At 47.6% G+C, this 20,125-nt stretch overlaps 3 protein-coding genes across 3 annotated transcripts; 1 reads left to right on the top strand and 2 right to left on the bottom strand.

The window, feature by feature from the left end:
• Positions 1-825: 825 nt before the first annotated feature.
• LOC136512183 (uncharacterized) lies at positions 826-5,402 on the top strand. Its single transcript, XM_066506164.1, has 4 exons — positions 826-1,738; positions 3,676-4,221; positions 4,725-4,889; positions 4,985-5,402. The coding sequence occupies exons 1-4, from the start codon at positions 1,520-1,522 to the stop codon at positions 5,078-5,080; spliced, it is 1,026 nt and encodes a 341-aa protein (XP_066362261.1). The 5' UTR covers positions 826-1,519; the 3' UTR covers positions 5,081-5,402.
• Positions 5,403-6,180: 778 nt separating this feature from the next.
• LOC136512185 (nucleoside diphosphate kinase 3-like) lies at positions 6,181-9,299 on the bottom strand. Its single transcript, XM_066506166.1, has 7 exons — positions 9,090-9,299; positions 8,509-8,646; positions 8,276-8,313; positions 7,889-7,939; positions 6,834-7,001; positions 6,634-6,746; positions 6,181-6,515 (listed from the first exon to the last, which is right to left on the bottom strand). The coding sequence occupies exons 1-7, from the start codon at positions 9,181-9,183 to the stop codon at positions 6,398-6,400; spliced, it is 720 nt and encodes a 239-aa protein (XP_066362263.1). The 5' UTR covers positions 9,184-9,299; the 3' UTR covers positions 6,181-6,397.
• A 7,293-nt stretch (positions 9,300-16,592) lies between these two features.
• On the bottom strand, positions 16,593-19,852 carry LOC136512182 (uncharacterized). Its single transcript, XM_066506163.1, has 5 exons — positions 19,713-19,852; positions 19,230-19,289; positions 18,058-18,622; positions 17,549-17,959; positions 16,593-17,456 (listed from the first exon to the last, which is right to left on the bottom strand). The coding sequence occupies exons 1-5, from the start codon at positions 19,850-19,852 to the stop codon at positions 16,599-16,601; spliced, it is 2,034 nt and encodes a 677-aa protein (XP_066362260.1). The 3' UTR covers positions 16,593-16,598.
• Between the last annotated feature and the right edge of the window lie 273 nt (positions 19,853-20,125).

Here is a 20,125-nt window from a genome sequence, read left to right on the forward strand (position 1 = left end):
CTGCAAATGCAAACATGCATGGATCCGGTGATTTGGTTGATAGTTAGCAACATGGTATGTTGTCCCGAATGGAGTACAATCATGCTAAGCACGGTTCAGTTGCTGCTGCTGCCTGCTGCTGCTGGTAAACTGTAAAATGAAGGCAGTGAGTTGCTAGCAGTAGTAACAAGTTAATTTACTTTCATTTATGATCTGTTAGGAATGACTTGGGTTTTTTTACCTGAAGGAGTCGGATTAAAAACAAAGATTTTTACGGGCTCCACGAGATGGAGCCAAACTGGGTGGTGAGTGGTGCCTGATGAAAGATGAATTGAACGCGGTGGTGGACTGGTGGTGGTGGTGGTGGTGGTGGTGACACTCGCAGTCAGAGGCAGCAGAGCACGGCGCGGTAGTCGGCCTTGGCATGGCGTGCACCAGCGGCAGGCAGCAGTGGCGCTCTCACAATCTCTCAAAGCGAGAGGCGAGGAGAGGTGCAGCTGCGTGCGGCCGTCCACCGCAATCTCATCGAGGCAGAGCAGAGCAGAGCAGAGAGCGAGGAGGCGAGGAGCAAAGCAAAGCGTGAAAGAAGAAGGCAAAGGCAAACAAGGCAAGGGACAAGGGAGGAAGGAGACAGACATGGTGGAGATGGACAGCAGCCCCTGCTTTGCTTTGCTTGGTAGCAGTACTATGCAGTTGTGGTAGAGTTACTGTTGGTGGGGTCCGCGACGGCGAACGCCAGGGGCCCACCACGCTTTTGTCCCATTCTCTCCTCTCCCCTTTTTGTCCTTTCCCTTTGTTGGTTTCGTCTTCTTCCTGCCGTCCTGCGTGCGCTCGCTGATGATGCTCGCCTTCCCGTGCGCTGCTGGGTGGCTATAAAGCGGGTGGCCATAAACCCCCACGGCCCAGCCGCCCTCTTCCTTCACTCTCCTCCTCTTGCCTCTCCATCTAGCTGCTGAGCTGAGCAGCCTACTCGTTGTTGGTGGCCGTGCCCGTGCTCACGATCACGAGTGGGGCGCTCCCTCCCTGTACCTGCGTGCGATCGTCAGTGGCAGCGGCAGTGGCAGGGCAGGCATATGCATGTTACTGTGCCACCACCACCAGTGCACCTCTCCCTCTCTTCGACTCCGGGCTCCGGCTCTGCCTCTGCTCCGGCCCTGCGTCGCCCGCTCTACCACTAGGCACCACTAGGCAGTAGCAGTCGAGTGGGCGCCGTAGCCAGCACAGCCCACAGCCCAGCCGAGGAGAGGAGAGGAGGTAAAAACACAGACAGACACAGACACCGTCACCGTCACCAACACCAACACCAACACCAACCAACCGCCCCTTCCCCTCCCCTCCCCCGCTGCTGAGGGCTGATGGCTGAGGCTGCTCTCCTCTAACAAACCGCCGCCACAGCCACCACCACAGGACAAACAAGCTCACGCGGTGAACTCGTCTCAACATACTACAGCTAGATCTCACTGCCGACTGCCCTGCCCAGAGACAGAGAGAGCCAGCCAAACCGCTCACCGCACACGCCGAATTGAAGCAGCCAGCCACCATGTACGCCGACGCCGGGTTCGGCTTCGCCGCCGCCTACTCCCTCGCCCTCGCTTCCTCGCAGCCCCAGCAGCCGCCACCGCCGCCGTTCGACTACGCCTTCTCCTCCGCGCCCGCGCCCGCGCCACCCCTCCTCTCCATGCCCGCCATGGACCACGACGCCTTCGCCACCTTCGCCGCCGCCGCCCTGCCGGTGCCGGACCTTCCCGCCGCCCACCTGGTGAGCAACTACTCCAACGCCTCTGCTCTGCTTGCTGCCTCTTTCTTGATTGCGGATTTTGCGGTTTCATTTCCCTCCGGTCCACTCTCGATCGCTTCTCCTCCTCTTGCACCCAAAACTGTTGCTGTTTCTTGGTTGCTCCATCAGTCCCCGCTTTCCTGCTTCCCCCCGCAGATGAGCTCACTAACTAGGGTTCTCTTGCTCTGTTTCGTGGAATCAGTAGGGATCTCTGTTTCGAGGAATTCCCAAATTAGAGCAGATTAACAAATTTCTCCTCTTCTGTGGATGCACAAATTTCTGATGAGTAGAGTTGCTAGCTGTTTATGCGCCGCCGCCGTCCCCCCCACAATCGGAAAGAAAAAAAAATGTCGCTTTCCTTTCTTTTTCGCCCCCACTCCCGCTCTGCTTGATATTCGTCATATATACTATATATAATTATATATGTGCTTACTTGGTAAGAGTAATAATACTATATATGTGTGCACATGTCATCTACAAGTAGAAGAAACAACTTACAGCCCTTTGTTGGTTGGATTCTCTCTTCAATCCATGGCTTTTTTTGCAATAGCAGCTTCAGCCATCCTTTCTTTCTTTTTTCCCCACAAATTAAGCATGACTTGTCTTCTGCATAAAACATTTGCCTCTTCCTATCCTGCTACTAGATAATACTCTACATGATCACCTGATGGAAAGCCTTCTGCCCAAATAAACAATCTTCCATTACTTGTAAATAGAAAAAGAAGTAAATTACAACACTACTAGGAGTAGTTAGTTTGTTGCTGCCTTTCTGATTCTGAATTTTCGTATGCTATTGCTTCCAAAAAATTGCTAAACGCAAGATCCCATTTAAGTGCATGACGCCTGTGGTTTAGTTATTTATCTATTTATTTGTTCTTCCTTAGATTATTTCTGAATAAGAATCGCTCGTGTTGGCTGCAACTTTTTCGGGGTGCTTTCTGTTTTGAATCTTCTTCTGACCTTCACATCTTCCAAGTCACACAAAGGCCACACGGTTTCAGATATTTAGTGTCCCTTCTGCTCTGCTGCTATAAGGAGCAGATACATATTAGTCAAGAGGGGCCAAATTTGGTTCACCATTCAGTTCAGTTTTTGGCCTGGATTTGGTTCACCATTCAGTTCTTTTTTTGGCCTGGATTTCAATTTTTTTTTCTTTACTGCTAATATGTCCGACCATGTCCACTAGTATATGCTCCCAGAGCACGATGGGGACTTTTAATTACAGTAGTTGATTGTCATGTGCGGCAGCCGATACTTGCTAATAGCATTATCTTCTACACGTCCTACCCCTGACTTGTCTATCACTGCAACTTCACACAGCAGGTCAATACAGACAAGACAACACCAAACTAAACAAAGCATTGGCAATGGTGATCTACCATTATTAGCAGATACTAGCATCTTAGCAAGATTATTTCATTCCTTGTTTAGTTCCTCCACTACAGTCTACTCCCTATCCCATTCCCTATCTCATCGGATGTTTGGAGAGCATGGAGTATTAAATATAGACTAAAAAAAATAATTAATTGCACAGATTATGACTACTTTGCGAGACGAAATTTTTAAGCCTAATTAGTCCATGATTTGACAACGTGGTGCTACATTAAAGCTACAGTAACAAGTGCTACTACCGGATTAATTAGGCTTAATAGATTCGTCTCGCGGATTCTCGAGGACTTCTCCGAGCACTCCCATGTGACACCCCTAAATTTTAGCCTTGGATTTAAACACCATGACATATACACTGCCTCGTCCTTACCAACTCGTCGGGTTTCATTCATATACCGCTATGCTTCTAATTTCTATGGTGTTTATCATCTTCTAGCCGTTTGGGACTTAAAGGCTTTGTTGTTGTTGTTGTATCATCTTCTAGTCCATTGGAAATTGTTCTCATCTTTGTTTTATTAATTACTGGACAGGGGGACTTGGTACAGCCATCCATGGTATCAGAATATGACCTCGGAGGAGAAGGGGACCTGTTCAAAGCTCCAGAAGCCATCATTGAAGAACCGCTGCTCAGCCTTGATCCTGTCGCAGCTGCCTTTTCAATGATGACTGGCAATGAAAGTGCAATGGAACAAACTATTAAGGATGCAGACATCAGCACCATCCAAAATGACCCTCTCCTGAGTGAAGTGTTATATGAGTGCGAGAAGGAACTCATGGAGAAGTCAGCAATCGAAGAGACAATTTCTGAACTTATGGATGTTAAGATTCCTATGCTGCAAGTTGAAGAAATCCCAAGCCAAGCTGAACAAGTTCTTATACAGACCCAACTCCCGGCCATGGAGAAAGAGAAGCAAGGCGTTCCTGAATGCTTGCTCCAGAAAAGTGTTAGTTCTGGATGCCTCAACTCAGCAGATTGGATGAATGGACCTGTCAGGCCAAACTTTCTAGACTTCCAAGGGCTGGACTTTGAGGCAGCGTTTGGGCTGAGGAGAGCTTACAGTGAAGGAGACATTCAGGTTTGATAAGCATCTCCTTTTCTCCTGTACTATTCTATTCTAGTAACAAGGAAGTAGTTATCCTCGTTATGAGGAAAAGAACGCACTTACAGCATAAAAGTCTTTTCTGTAACACAGCTGTTGAGGAAAGAATCGTTGAGAAGCAAACCAAAACCAAAAAGCATTGCCTTTTCCCTTGCCCTGGCCATGCTTACAGAAATGCTTTGCTCAAAGGCCGTCCGAGCTATGACACCCATTTGGGATGTTACTATATCTGCCCAAAGCAACCTTTTTTTATTTTTTTTAGGTCATTACTTTAGCTGATCCAAGCTTTCCTATTCTGCACAGTATTCTGTTTTCTTTCAAGCTACTTTTGTGTGCATGATATTGGTACGGTTCCATCACCTCAGTACATGTGTTGTCGCGATTCTGTGTTCAAGGAATGTGCAGATAGAACATCTATATCTAGTAGATGCTTGTGCAGCAACAATTTGCTAGGCACTTAACATTTCCATTTTTGACAGAACCTTGGAGCCAACACGCCTCGACCAGCAGTGCACGCAGCAAATGCTCAAACGTCTTGTGAGAGGCTTGTAACCATCAGTGACCTCAAGACCGAAGAAAGGAAGCAAAAGCTTTCCAGGTATAGAAAGAAGAAGATCAAGCGGAACTTTGGCAGGAAGATCAAGGTATTGTTCTCAGCCACTGTAAAAATCCAGCTTCTAGGCTTAGCCTCATGAGTGCACACCTCGGATGGTAACAGATACAACGTTTTTCTTTGCAGTATGCTTGCAGGAAGGCTCTGGCAGACAGCCAGCCAAGAGTGCGAGGGAGGTTTGCCAAGATCGAAGAATGCGACTTGCTGAAGCCAAGCGTTTAGGTGGTGGCAAAAACATGAAAGGAATCCAGTCGAGAGTGAGCTTCATGGAGCTTTGGCTTCTAGAAGCTTCTAGGCACTCTACCTTCTGCGCTGGAGGTGGAGAGGCACCGCGTAGCCCGTCGGAATTCATTTAGCTGTTCAATTGACCTCTTCTGTTTCACTCGGGCTGCATTCTATTCTATTTCCCCTGTGTAATAATATCTGGTGCAAGGGAGTGAAGAGCTGAAAGTGGTAGTCTAGCCCCTGTACAAAGGCATGGCAATAAAACTCAGCTCCCCTCTTGCTTGGCATGTTATTATATCTGATCTGAATCTGGCTCTTAGCATTGCACTCCTGAACTTCCATCGTTGAAGGCTCTGAGCTACCCATGAACTGTTACCGTCCTGGCAACAGGAACCAGTGCCCAGGCTAATAATATTGCTTGCATTCCCTGGGGTGGTGAAAGCAACGGAGCTTCTAACCATCAGGCAAAGGGAAAACTGACTTCAGTACGACAAATGACCATGGTTTCAACGCCCTATCATGATGGTATTCTGTCCATCAAAGTCTCACCAGAAATAATGTCTAATCCCATAGCTCCGGAATAATATGTACCCTCTCACCCAAAAACAGGAGCAGAAATAGCCTTGTTCGGCTTCTTTTTTTTTAGCCAGAACAATGTTTTTCTCTCACAACGTTTCAGCTAGAACAGTGTTTTCAGCCAAGATTCAACAAGCCGAACGGTGACAGAGCAGTGATTTGTAGAATAGATGGTAGTGATTTGTAGAATAGATCCAAAAAGTCTCACCACATGTCTAATCCCATAGCTCCATAATAATATCTACCCTTTCACCCAAAAACAAGAGCAAAAATAGAAGTGAGCCATCATGGTGGTTGGGATTTGTATAATAGATCCAAAGTCTCACCACAAGTAATGTCTAATCTAACTCTGTTGTAAAAAAAACCCGCATAACTCCAGAATAATATCTACCATCTCACCCAAAAACAAGAGCAAAAACAGACGGTGGGCCATCATCATGGTAGGGATATGTAGAAATAATTCCAAAGAAACATCTTCATCGCATCTTGGATTACATGACTCCAGTGAAGGTGATATATAGTTTGATTTGAACATCGCGACTACTCAGTTCACGCTCTATATTTCACGGTATATTCCTTTCCTTTCCTTCCTTCCTTGTGCCTTACTGCACCAGAAGGTCACAATCCAACTCAAAAGTGACGGTAGCGACTTTATTACATCCTGCCTTGGTCTGTCAGGCAATTATGTGAAAACTCAAAGCAAAAGAGAAAAGAAAACAAAGTGACTCGCTGGTTAATTCACCCATAGATCCACTTCTCCGCATTGCTGGTATAAGAGACCAGCTCCTTGGGTTCAAACCATAACGCAATCTCATCCTTTGCTGTCTCCGGGCCATCACTTCCATGAATGATGTTTCTGGTGTTCAAGTGGTGGCATGTGAGTACAAAGGAATCCTAACTTGTAATAAGCTTGCATGATGCTATCAAAGAAATGCAAAACCAATGAGTGCATTGAAAAGAAAATGAAAGCATACCTTCCAACAACAACGGCAAGATCACCCCTGATGGTTCCTGGTTCAGATTTCTGTGGGTCTGTAGCACCAATTAGTTTTCTCCCATACTTGATGACACCCTCTCCTTCCCACACCTACAGAAATTGTACCCCAGCTTATGCACGATCCACCTTTTGTCGATGTAAGCACAATTTCTGTAGGAAAATGACAGATGTTCTTACCATTGCAAGTACAGGGCCAGAGCTGAGAAAGTCACACAACCCGTTGAAGAAAGGCCTTTCCTTGAGATCATGGTAGTGCTTCTGAGCGAATACTTTGGATGGAACAATCAGCTTGATGGCCACAAGCTTGTAGCCTTTTCTCTCAAATCGGTTCACAATCTCAGAAATCTGAAGCGAGTTTTTTTTGGGGGGGGAAAGAGATAAATCAGTCCTATTAATGCCATCACAAATGAACAGGGACAAGACTAAACAGAGCAAATGTGTGATGGGCTGAATAACTGAAATGGTTCACATGTCAGCCTGCATATATTTTGTTTGGTGTGTTAAACCAGGCAATGTATTGTGCTAGAGAACCCACTTTTGATACCAGTGAAATCAGGAGAAAGGCCCAGCCCTTTAGGAATAGGAAGAGCTAAATAGATAGGACAGATTTCTCTTTACATAATACGTATGCAGGCTTTTGTCCTATGTATCCACATGGTTTGCAGCATAAATTAGTTGCTAATGAGGATCTCGAGGTAGATCACGTGGCAAGATCAGACACCAAAAAAAAAGAATGTCCAACATGCAGAGTTTACTGTAGGTGAAGCGTGTTGAAAGCAGCAGTGGGTTGATTTACATATATATATATAGCCAAGAAAAGAACAGAAAAGAGCACAAGGCCTCAAAATTGTAAAACAAAAAGTTTGTAGTGTGTACCTACCTATTGCGGCAGCATACATGCTAACTGAGTATATGAAAAGTAGTACGAAGCTAGTACTCCCTCCATTCCAAGTTATGCTTTTCTAGATGCGTAGCTTTTGCTATGCACTTTGGTGTACACACTGGGTTACTAGGATCCTGAATTGCGTCTCAAGAAACTAAAAATAATAATTATTATATGGCCAAGAACAGGACAGGACAGGACAGCAGAAGGCCTCAAAAGTTGTAAAGAAAGAAAGTCTGCAGCTACCAATTGTGGCAACATACATGCATAGTTGCATACTGGTTATTAGGATCCAGAATTGCATCTGAAGAAAAGAAACTATGGTGTTGTGACAGTTGCTGGTACTGACCAGGCCTCTTTGGACGCCGTCGGGCTTGATGGCGATGAAGGTGCGCTCCATCTGGAATCACAGCAGAGGAGTGTTAGTGAGCTTGAGAAAAGGGGGAAAAATAAAGAGATCACATGCCATTACTCCTCCACGGTCATGTCAATTGGAGATGGAAAAGGTGGGGCATTCTGTAATTAGGATGACAAAATTACATGGGAGCCCACTCAATCAGTCTGAGTTGGCCTACCCTGCCTGACATATAGGCAGCATGGTGATTGGTGAAGCAGTGATTTTAGAGAGAGAAGGGGTGGCCATTGCTCCGGTATTATTGGACCACACGGATCCGCCAGAATGAGAGGAAAAAAAAACAGAAGAGACGAGAAGAGGAGAGAATCAGGGGTAGGGTACCTCTGCAGCATGAGCCTCCTGGTCTTGGAGCATGTAAACTGCATGGGAGAGGACAGACAGGAAATTATTTGGGTCAGTGTGAGAATGGCAACAGGGTTTAATGCATTCATCTCAACAAGCAAGCATATGGGATCAGAGTGATTGCTGCTAGATCAGAGCGATTACTGCTAGATCAGAGTGATGGGATCGGGTGGGATCGAATCGGAATATCGGATCGAAGGGTATGTACGAACCTGCAGCCGGGCCTGCGGCGGCGATGGCTTCCCATCCCGACGCAGCGTGGTGGGATCCCTGCCTGTGGTAGGAGTAGGCGGTGGGGAGGGTCTTCCTGCCGAAGTTGGTGAGCGTGGCGAGCGCGGCGGTGCGGCCCTCTGCACATCACATCAAAGACGGATTTTATTTTATATATCTCCCGCTCCTAGGCCGCGTTTAGTTCGGCAGATTTGGCGCCGCTAACGCACTGTAGCTACGTTTTGTTTTTATTGGATAATAATTGTCGACTAATTAGGCTCAAAATATTCGCCTATCAAAGTATAATTATATGTAATTAATTTTTGATTTCGTCAATATTTAATATTCTATGCATGTACCGTAACTTGATGTGACAGATAATCTTCTTTTTACATGGTGTAAAATTTGGGAATTTGGTGGAAAACAGGGCTAGTTAAAAAGCTGAAACCTTTGAACAATCAATCAGCAACTCCCGCCTCCCGGCGTGATTTGGATTGGGAATACTAGTGTAGGAATGGATTAGATTGCATGGCATTCCACAGGGATCCAAGGGCTGGCGGCTGGCACAAGGAAGAGTACATACCGGCGGCGAGGACGGCGGCGGCGGAGGAGCGCTGAGAAGCGGAGAGAACGAGGGACCTGGCGGCCTGGAAGAGCTTCTTGGAGGCGGCGCTCATGGTGTGGTGGATTTGGCGAGGAGGAGGCTAGGGTTCCTCTGGAATCGCTAGGGAGAGGGGAAGAGGATGGCGATGGATGGGCGGCGTGCCGGTGCGCTCACTTGTCACTGATGGATGGATGGGCGCTGGGTGCTGCAGCTATCACTTCCCACTCCCAATTAATTAGGCACGCGGAGGGATGGCGTGGCCACGCGTTAGCCGCTGCGGCAGGGAAAGCACGCGATGCGATGCCCGATGGCCGATGCGATGCTCGCTCGGTGGAGGAGGAGCAGGTGGCCCAAACCCGACGTCCCGACCGCACCCTCCGCTGTCGTCCCTTTCCCTCCTCGATCGGAATCAGTATCAGTATTCAGAACAGGAAAAAGAAAATTCCTGAAGGAAGGAAGGAAGGAAGGAAGCATCGCCATCGCATGGCGTCGGTGCGAGGTGGGCAGGGCGACATGGTCATTTTCAGTTCCACGCATCAGTGATCGGCCATTCGCTCGCTTAAAAAACGCAACGGTTTCAAACCGTTGGACTGGATCGGATCGGAGCGCGCTCTCTCTCTCGCGCGCGCGCGCCATCTACCAACGGAGTCACCGGTCAGAGCCGCATTGTACGCCGACGGACAGCTTCTCGCATGGAATGGATCTCAGTCTCATTGCCTCCGCACGGTTTCCTCGTCACGCATGTCGCCTTAATTGTCTAGCACACTCCAGCAAAGAACACAGATTAAGCACACGGCAAGCAAAGCAAATCAAAGGAACCCAACAACGCAAAATTAGAGGGTATATCATTCGTCACCTTTATTCTTTATTACAATTATTTTTAATTAGAAATAGGAATATGGCATGTTCCTACGTCGACTTTTCATGGATGAATGCAATATTTAAAGGCAAAGGGTTTCATTTTCGTTGGGTGTAGTTGGAAAGTTACATATGAACAGCATGTTGAGTCAAATGTCCACCCCTGGAATTTGCGTTCCATGGGTGTGGTTACGCTGCATCCGTAGGAATAGTGAAGGAGCCAAAAAAAAACATGTGATTCTCATCATACACAAATATTTATCTATAATAAAAAGATATAACGTTACAAAGAAAATTTTCCTTTGCACTTTGCCGACCAACCCGAGCGGCTGTCTGGGCCGCCGAGCACTGGGCAGTGGCTCCGCCAGTGCGTCGGCAATAGGCTTGACCCCAACCTCCTTCATCGACCCCTTTAGTTCCTTCTGTTGTCTTTCAATCCGAAGAACATGAGCTTACCGACGGTGCATGCAGAAGTGCTTTCGGAGCCAAATCGACAGTAACGTCGGGGCATACATCAATGACATCGTTGTTAAATCCAGGAATGCTAACCAGCGCACAGCCAACCTGGAGAAGACCTTCACGAACTTTTGGGGTTCAAGCATAAAGCTTAACCCCAAGAAATAGATTTTTGGGATGCACCGGTTAAATACCCGGCTTCGCCATCTCCGAACATGGCCAATTTGGAGAAATCTCAATGATCATGCCTCAAAGGGGCACAGAAGCTCATAGAGTGCATGGCGGCCATCAACTGCTTCATCTCCTAACTCAAAGAGCGCGGCATGGCCCTATACAAGTTCCTTCGGATCGATTCTATTCGACCTTAGAGGTGCAGAAGGCACTTGATCAGCTCAAGACATTTCTGACCACCTCGACAATCTTGGTGTCCCCGATGATGGATGAGCCACTGCTCCTCTACATTGCGGCAATGACCCAGGTCGTCAGTGCCACCCTCGTTCTCGAGCATGAGGAGCCGGGCCATGTCATCAAAGTGCAGCGCCGGGTTTATTCCATTAGTGAGGTATTGTCTAACTCCAAGACTCACTGCTCCCAGGTGAAAGCAACTAACAACATCACCTGCCCCTCCTTAATGGCCTCTGAGAATTGGTGGTGATCACCGCTGGCATCACCGAGCAGGTCGCTGAACTGATACTGGAGGAGCACAGGAGTTCCATTGTCGACAGCATGTTCGTTCCCTGTGAGCAGCCAATTCTAGAGACGCCAGCACCTCAACAGCCTAAGAGCAAGGCTACAGGCAGGGCGAAGAAGGGGCAGACTGCAACAGGAGGCTTGAGGAGGAGCACCAGACAGCAGGCGAAGATCTGCTCTGTGCCGGTCTCCAAGCGCGCAACACACCGCCTCATCAAGGCATTTGAGATGGTTGGACCAGGGGAGCCGATTGGGGAGGAGGCACTGGAGGCCTTCGCCAAGAGCTTTGGCACGCTGCTCTCCCCAGAGCAGGTTGCTGCAGTGAGGAAGCTAACGTCGTTGGACAGTGGGACAGTGATGACGGCGGCAGCACAGATCGTGGCTGATGAGGGAGCTGAGGCCATGGAGGATGGAGGGGACTGAGTTGGCTCGGTTATGACAGTTGCAGGACCAAGTTATCCATGTTAATCCTTAGTAGTTTGTGTGTGTTTAGGTGTAGTGAGGTTGTGTCAGCAAGCATGTTGCACTACTTTGTATCGGGTCAGTGTGGTAGGGGAATAGTCCAGTACTGCTGTCTTAGCTGGAAGGAAGTAGTAGTCTGTTGCAGGGAGATGCGTTGGGTTATCAGTAATGGCTGCTATGTGCCTGAAGCAACCTGTAGTCGGCAGGTTAGTGTGATGTTGGCTTTTTCAAGCCCTAATATCAATGGTTAGTTTTTTGTTCCATGGATAGAAACGACCTTACTGTGCTAACCTGGAATGTAAGGGGCCTCAATGACGCTGCTCATAGAGAACTTGTCAGAGAAACGGTGACCTGCTCGCGGCCAAGCATTGTGTGCCTATAGGAAACCAAACTGAGCTGTCTCACCACTACTCTGGCCCACGAGACCCTCGGCCAATGTCTTGACTCCTATCTTGAGTTGGGGGCTCAGGGGACTAGAGGTGGAATTATTTTAGCCTGGAACAAGGACATGATCTCTGTCACTAATGCAGTAAATAGAAACTTCACCATTTCAGCAACTATCAAGGTTATATCTTCAGAGACACCTTTCCTAATGACTACATGTTATGGACCTGCGGATGATGGCAGAAAAGATGAGTTCCTTGCTGAATTGATGGCTATCAGGCCGCTAGCTACTATTCCATAGATCATTGTAGGAGATTTCAACCTCATCTATCAGGCCAGCGACAAAAACAACCTGAACCTCAATAGAAGAATGATGGGAAAGTTCAGATGAGCATTAGACGAATGTGAGCTCATGGAGATTGCACTGCAAAACAGGAAATACACGTGGTCCAATGAAAGAGAGAGCCCAACCTTGGTAAGATTGGATAGGATGTTCTGTAATCATGGCTGGGAGGCTGCCTTCCCAAACTTCGCGCTCAACGCTCTGGCAACGGGTGCTTCAGATCACTGCCCGCTGTTCCTGACTCGTCAAGAACGCACAGTCAGAAAGGCGGCTTTCAAATTTGAAAACCACTAGCTAAAGATTAATGGGTTTAAGGAGGTTGTGACAGCAGCATGGAATAAACCACAATTTGGCTCAGCGCACAATGTACTAAACAAGAAGATGGCAGAAACGGCTACGGCGCTACGCAACTGGAACAAGAAGCTGTTCAGCAATGCGAGGCTACAGCTGCACATTGCAAATGAGGTCATATTTAGACTAGATATCGCTCAAGAAGTCAGGCAACTCACAGTAGGGGAAATCAGCTTAAGAAGTGACCTCAAGGTTAGAATCTTGGGCCTAGCAGCATTAGAGAGAAGCAGAAGGCGACAGGCATCCAGAATCAATTTCATCAAAGCTAGGGATGCTTGCATGAGATTTTTTCACCTTAAGATGGCAGCTAGGAAAAGAAGAAAATATATTGCATCACTGAAAAACCAAGGTGGCTCCTTGGTCTGGTCAAACAATGATAAACAACAAGTCCTGCAGAAGTACTTTGAGAATTTGATTGGGAAAAAGGTCAGGAGGCAACACACCTTACAATGGCAACATCTCCAGATAAACACCATACAACAGTCTACAGGGCTGGAACTAGACAGACCTTTTATTGAAGATGAATTAGATCAAGCTGTCAGATGCTTACCCAGTGAAAAGGCACCAGGGCCAGATGGTTTCACTAATGATTTTTACAAGAACTGCTGGGATATCATCAAGCCAGATATCCTTAACGCCTTCCATGCATTCTTCATACAGCACAATGGTGCGCTGGAACATTTAAATACGGCTCAGGTGGTGCTGATTCCCAAGATTGAAACTGCAATAGAGCCAAAGGACTTTATACCGATTAGCTTGGTACACTCTTTTGCAAAGCTGCTGACCAAGGTGCTGGCCATAAGATTATCAGTGTATATTGACAGACTCATCTCACACTCCCAGAGCGCATTCATTAAAAAAAAGATGCATCCAGGAAAATTTTCTGTATGTCAGGGGGCTAGCACGCCACTACCATAGGACAAAAACACCAGCTTGTCTTATCAAGCTTGACATAACTAAAGCTTTCGACTCGGTATCTTGGGAATACCTGATTGAGCTACTAGGCAGAAGAGGATTCCCTACAAGATGGCTGGACTGGCTGGCAGCAATACTTAGAACGTCCTCCTCAGCTATTTTGCTGAATGGATCTCCAAGAGAAGCTATCAGGCATCGGAGAGGACTCAGACAAGGCGACCCTCTCTCACCCTACCTGTTCATACTAGCAATCCATGTCCTTAACAATATTTTCAACATTGCAACACAGCAAGGATTCATATCAAAGCTCAAGGGGAGGTATGCAAGCCTCCGAATTTCAATGTATGCCGACGATGCGGTAATCTTCACCAACCCCACACGGCAGGACATTACCTGCATCATGGAGATCATGAACGCGTTTGGTGCAGCCACTGGACTGAAGATCAACATGCAGAAGAGTACCATAGCGCCGATTAGGTGCTCTGGACTAAACATGGAAGATATATTGCATGACTTCCCGGGGCCAAGGGTAAATTTCCCAATACAATACTTAGGCCTACCTCTCACACTTGGAAGAATCAAAATGGTGCATCTGCAGTACATCCAAGACAGAGCAAAGGGAAGAGTAGCAGGCTGGCAGGGCCGACTACTGAGTGTGGCTGGCCAAAGAGAACTGGTGCGCTCTGTGCTCAGCTCAATCTTGGTCTATTTGCTGACGGCAGTAAAAGCACCCAAAAAATTCCTAAAAGAACTAGACAAACTGCGTAGACGATTTCTATGGGCAGGAGACAAGGAGCTTATAGAAGGAAATTGTAAGGTGGCATGGACCAAGGTCTGCACACCAACGGTAAATGAGGGTCTTGGCATCATCGAGCTTGATAAGTTCAGTCGCGCTCTGCGACTTCGTTGGCTATGGTATTCATGGGATGACACAGCCAGGCCGTGGAAATGTCTAGATCTACCGATAGACAGCACTGATATAGCACTCTTCAACACGGCAACAACTATGACTTTAGGCAACGGAAACAAGGCTACCTTCTGGACCTCTCGCTGGCTGCAAGGAGAAGCACCTGCAACCTTATACCCGGTCCTATTCAAACACAGCAAAAGGAAGAATAGAACAGTTCAGGATGCGCTGACCGAAGACAAGTGGATCAGAGATGTGGACCACAACATGTCTCATCAGGTGATTCAAGAATTTGTGTCGCTATGGGAACGTCTGCAGGAGGTTATTCTACAGCCGGCACAGCATGATCAGATAACCTAGCTACATACCAGCGATGGCCAGTATTCAGCAAGCTCGGCGTATAGACTACAATTCATGGGAACGAATCCATCCAGGACAGCTGACATTATATGGAAGACAAAGGCACCACCAAAATATCGATTCTTCACATGGTTGATGCTACAGAATAGGATCTAGACGGCGGCGCGACTGTTAATCAGGCAATGGCCTAATGACTATTTCTGTCAGCTTTGTGTAAGGAATCTAGAAACAGTATCACATCTCTTCCAGGAATGCTGCTACTCTATAATGATCTGGGACAAGGTGGGTGTCTGGATCAGTGCAGCACATCTGAGGCCGGTGAACTAGACCCAAACTGAAGACATGAGCCAATGGTATGCTGATATGGGAGACAAGGGCCCAAAAGCTACAAGAAATGGTGTGCGTTCAATGATTATGTTGACTACCTGGGAACTATGGAAGAAGAGGAATAACCGAGCTTTCAACAGATCATCAAGAACGCCGGAGCAACTTTTCAGAGTGATACATGATGAAGCAAAGAACTGGCTGCATGCTGGAAATAGAGGTCTAGAGCTGGTGCTGCCGCAAACGGCTCAGCTAGTCGTTAATGATCATATCCAAATATAAGTATTTCTTAGAAGGTTTTTAGGGGTGCCAGGGCAAACACTATAAAGGTGTATGCCAGGCAAAATAAGCGCCTCTCGCGCTGAGACACTGTAATTTCATCCTTCACTTATTAATCAAAGCCGACAACGGATCTTTCGAAAAAAAAGAATTGCCGCAACACATGGCGTTCGTTGACTCTATGTTCATGGCAACACCGAGCTTATCATCAATCAGGTGATGAATGAGTCCTCATGCAGGGATCCCAAGATGGAAGCCTACTATTAGGAGGTTGTAAGTTGGAGGACAAATTTGATAGGCTTGAAATCCATCATGTCCTCCAACACAACAAAGAGGCCGCTGACGCCCTGGCCAAAACCTTATCGGCTAGGGAGATGGTCCTGACTAGGATCCTTCCTTGACTCACCCCTTTTGTCCGATTGGATGACGACTCAGACCCAAAGTCGGAGGCCCTAACTCCCTATCACTCCAACATTGACTGGGTCGGTGTGACAACCAACTTTAGCCATGGGGCAAAGACTCCGAGTCTCCAACCCTCCACCTCGCATGCCCTAACTAGGCCATCATGACGGCCTACTCCAACTGGACTCGGCCACACTTCGACTACTTCGTCCAAGACATCCTCCCACAAACAAGACTGAGGACCATTGACTCAAGTGGGAAAGGGAGAGCTATCAAATCAAAAATAAATGCCGTGATTTGTTGAAGGATATTGTTAGAGTTGCTCCGACCACAAGCCTCTTGGGTCATAGGATAGTGTAAAAGTTGCTATAAAGAATACATGCCAAATATATTTTTTTTAGAAAAAACGAGGACATGCTCTGTCCGAGTGAACCAAAGGTCCAAAGCTACTGTCATATCTTTAGACCTTTGCCAAATTTATGGGCTGCCCCCCCAAGAGATTTCAAAGCTAGAGAGAGTACAATGCAAAACAGTGATCTTGAGTCAAGTTATATATCCAAGCGACTACTCTAGTTAGCATATACTTCCTTAATTCTAAATTATAAGTTATTTTGGCTTTTCTAGGTACATAGCTTTTGCTACGTATCTAGATATACATTATGCCTACATACATAACATACCTAGAATAATCGGAACGACTTATAGTTTAAACTGGAAGGAGCAATATTCTGTATAACAGGTGAGAGGGCAGCGCTAGCTATATGGAAATGGAAGGGCCTTCAAGGCGAATGTAGTCGTACATGACCCCGGCAAACTGGTAGGGAGTTGTCTGGTTGATGTAGATGGTGTTGTGCCCTTGGTTGAGCAGGTGGGCCTTGACATCCATGTCCAAGCTCCACTGCGTGCCGCGTATGCCGTGCCGCGCGATGGCGTTGTTGTCGCCCATCAGATTCAGGGCTACCACCTCTCCTCCACCTCCGGCGTCAGCGCCGGCTCCGGCTACGGATCCGCCGCCGCTGTTCACTTGCACCTTGAGGTTGGACATGTGAGAAGCTGCGAGAGCAATGCGCAGCGTGTAGGTGCCATCAGCCACCACTCTGTCCAGATGGAAACGTATCTGCCATGTCGTTGGCACTATGTTCGTCCTCGTCGTCTCATTGTTGCCCACGACGATTCTTCTTGTGACATGAGCAAAGAACCAGTCCCTGGAGTGGTTGCTCCTGCCGACCGTGAACACGAGGTCGCCATTTTCCACAGGGTACAGGGCGGCGTACCTCTCCCACAGGCCGTACTGCCGGTACCTGTCCTTGGTGAGAAACAGCCTGCTGGCGTACTTGGGGTCGGCGTCGGGGACGTAGAACTCCGCCGCCGTCCGGTCCGGGACGCCGATCTCCCACAGCGTGGGGCCTGATCTCGGAGGCTCGAACACCAGGTCACCGAGGTTGACGACGGTGGCATTTCTTGCTGGCGCCGCTATGGTTACAGTTACAGGCGAGGTATGCATGTAGTCTCCAAGGATCCCGGGAACCCATGCGTACAGATTGTACGTTCCTTCACGGACATTGGCGATGCTGAAGCTGCCGTCCGATGTGGCCCTCGTCCAGAACTGATACCCCTGCATGCATCGTTGGGATGTTATCTTGAATTGACACAACAAATGTAGCAAAAATGTCGAGATGCATGCATATACTCCTACTACATACATACCTTGCTCTCTGTGGCCCAGGAGCCAGGTTGGCCAGGTGAGGCGAGGCCGACATAAGCCATCGCAGCAGGTTCAGGCTGCTGCATCGCTGCTGCCTGCTGCTTGTCGTCGTTGGAGTAGGACCTGTCCCTGACCCAGAGCCTCCCTGTGACGGAACCTCTCTCGCCTGCCTTTGCAAAGTCCGGCGACCCAGGGAAGCTGTAGGGCCATTTGCTCACCTCCGCCTGCGCCTGCGCCTTGGCGTCCTCCCAGAGATGATTGTTGACATCGTCGTCGTTGGAGCCGGCGGCGTGCAGCGGGTGGTGCCCGGAGTTGAGGTAGACGAAGACGGGGCCCAGCACTTTCTTCCAGTACTCACCCTCATCAAAATTGATAATCATGTCCTTGCCTGCGTAATGCGACCCTAGAAACACCTGCCGGCAGACATTTGCTTATTGCATTGGATGGTGGTCACCACCAGCCGAACAGAGTAGACGACGACGACAGATGCATGCAGCATCAGCATGCTTACCGAGAGGGAGGTGGGGCCGGTGTGGGAGGTGAGCTCCCGCTTGAGCGGCCCGCCGTTCTTGAACTCGTTGCTGGGAGTGATGACCCAGAAGCCGACGCCGCCCCTGCTGGAATCGCCGGCGGCGATCCATCCGTGCACCGTGTTGTCCTTGTTGTCCATCGCGTACTGGTACTTGTCGTCCACCTCGCCTTTGAACTCCGGTTCCACGGGGTCCACCAGCAGGACGGCCTCCTTGTAGTCCAGCGGCACGCCGCGGGGTGGATCCCTGTCCGCCGCACTCGGCATGTATCTCTGAATGTCGTCGGAGATGGCCATGTAACGGAACCTGTCCTCGTTGAGCTTGAAGGCGAGGCGAGCCACGGAGATGTTGAGCGCTGGGCGCTCCAGGGGATGCTCAAAGATGGCGTAGCAGTAGAACCCGAAGCTGCCTCGCAGCATCACAAACCTCTTGTCTACGTTTAGCCGGAGGCTGTTTGGAGGTGATGAAGGATTGTATGAGCTCCTGAAAGAAAGCTCGACTTGCTCTTCATCCGAGGATACAACCTGGAACTCTGTACCATCCAACCTGTATTATTTTACATAGTCATTCAATATGTGTATCATCAAACAACCCCTTAATTATATTAATTTGTCGCTACGCTAGCTAGCTGTGATCATAAATCAGCAATAATTAATTAATGAAAATTGCAATGATATACTATATGCCTCACCTTTCTGCTAATTATTAAAGAATACTAAAAAAACAAGATTTGCAATCATGCATGGACAAAGAGAAGAAAATTTCAATATCAGCCAGGGCCAAATTAAACACGCATGATCGCACCACAAGCATATATAGATGGACATTATTTGGCGCCACATTCTTCATAATTCATCATCATTCATAATAAGTAGTAGAATTCGTTAAAAATACAACAAGTAACAAATACTCCCTTTGTTTGATTCTTTGTATAAGTCGTCAAATTGAATTAGCACAAGTTCTTAGACGTATATTTGACCATTCATTAGTCTTACAATGCATCACCTATGTTGCTACAAAATCAACTCGATCAATGGAAAGACGATATGTGGATCCATCTATGCAACTTGTATATCTAGTAGGTGCTAGATATATAAGACTCGTAATTAATTAAATATAATGAGCAGCAGCAGCAGCAGCAGCAGACACTCACATATCCATCATTCCTTTTGGTTGATTTGAGCCAGGGTAGTTCCAAACCACATCCCAGTACCTGCAAGAGATCGAGTTCCAAAGATTTTGGTTCGACGGCAAAACCAACCAACAATGATCGACGATTGAGGAACTTAAAAGATGGATCAACATACATAAATCATATATAAAACCGGGCATGCAGCTGTAAGTTGTAGTTCTCTTTGTCCATATATATAGTGCTAATATATAATTGCTAAATTAAATCAAACTTGTCTAACTTTGTCCGATCCAACAGTTAATTAGTCTCGTATACTACCATGAAGAAGACTATCTTGGCATGCAGTGCATGCATATTTATTTCGTATTATATATCTTGATAGTGTATTTTTGTACAAATCCGGCCGAATGAAGCCATATAATTTGACTTATAGGAAAAGCATGCAAAACGACATGAAAACATAGGAATTAGCTTATTAATTAGGCGCAGGGCATGCATACATACCCTCCTGAGTTTGCTTGGCTGGCGTTGTACTGCAGCAGGTTTTGGTCGTCGCCGTTGTAGCGGACGGCGGTGATGTGGCCCTGCGGCGCGGACAGCGACACCTGCACCATGCCATTGTCCACGACCACCTCCACCTGCATGCATGTATTATGTATTATATATATAGATTGTCATGTGTGTTACTGATGATTATATGTATCAATTGTCAATGCAAATACTAGACCACCCAACAAAAGCTATAAAAAAAATTGCTGTAATAACAATGTGAAAGCAAGCGCGCGCAGGCACTCTCTTCTTTTGTCCGTCGATGGAGTGGAGACTGGGGAGCTAGCTGGCGCTGCAGCAGGGGATTATATTGCCGAGACTGTCCGATCGAGAGCTGACGAGAGCCATGCATGACGCGGTGACAACCA

Source organism: Miscanthus floridulus, chromosome 16, assembly GCF_019320115.1.
Source record: "Miscanthus floridulus cultivar M001 chromosome 16, ASM1932011v1, whole genome shotgun sequence".
In the NCBI taxonomy this organism is placed as follows: Eukaryota; Viridiplantae; Streptophyta; class Magnoliopsida; order Poales; family Poaceae; genus Miscanthus; species Miscanthus floridulus.

Excerpts from the sequence above, each read along its gene's own strand:
- LOC136512183 (XM_066506164.1), top strand. The coding sequence starts at position 1,520 with ATGTACGCCGACGCCGGGTTCGGCTTCGCCGCCGCCTACTCCCTCGCC. Across the intron at positions 1,739-3,675 it reads ACCTTCCCGCCGCCCACCTG|GGGGACTTGGTACAGCCATC; the intron begins GTGAGCAACTAC and ends ATTACTGGACAG. Across the intron at positions 4,890-4,984 it reads ACTTTGGCAGGAAGATCAAG|TATGCTTGCAGGAAGGCTCT; the intron begins GTATTGTTCTCA and ends TTTTCTTTGCAG.
- LOC136512185 (XM_066506166.1), bottom strand. The coding sequence starts at position 9,183 with ATGAGCGCCGCCTCCAAGAAGCTCTTCCAGGCCGCCAGGTCCCTCGTT. Across the intron at positions 8,647-9,089 it reads CGCCGCCGTCCTCGCCGCCG|AGGGCCGCACCGCCGCGCTC; the intron begins GTATGTACTCTT and ends TGTGATGTGCAG. Across the intron at positions 7,002-7,888 it reads ACGGCGTCCAAAGAGGCCTG|ATTTCTGAGATTGTGAACCG; the intron begins GTCAGTACCAGC and ends AACTCGCTTCAG.
- LOC136512182 (XM_066506163.1), bottom strand. The coding sequence starts at position 19,852 with ATGCAGGTGGAGGTGGTCGTGGACAATGGCATGGTGCAGGTGTCGCTG. Across the intron at positions 17,960-18,057 it reads CCGGCCCCACCTCCCTCTCG|GTGTTTCTAGGGTCGCATTA; the intron begins GTAAGCATGCTG and ends GTCTGCCGGCAG. Across the intron at positions 17,457-17,548 it reads CCTGGGCCACAGAGAGCAAG|GGGTATCAGTTCTGGACGAG; the intron begins GTATGTATGTAG and ends CGATGCATGCAG.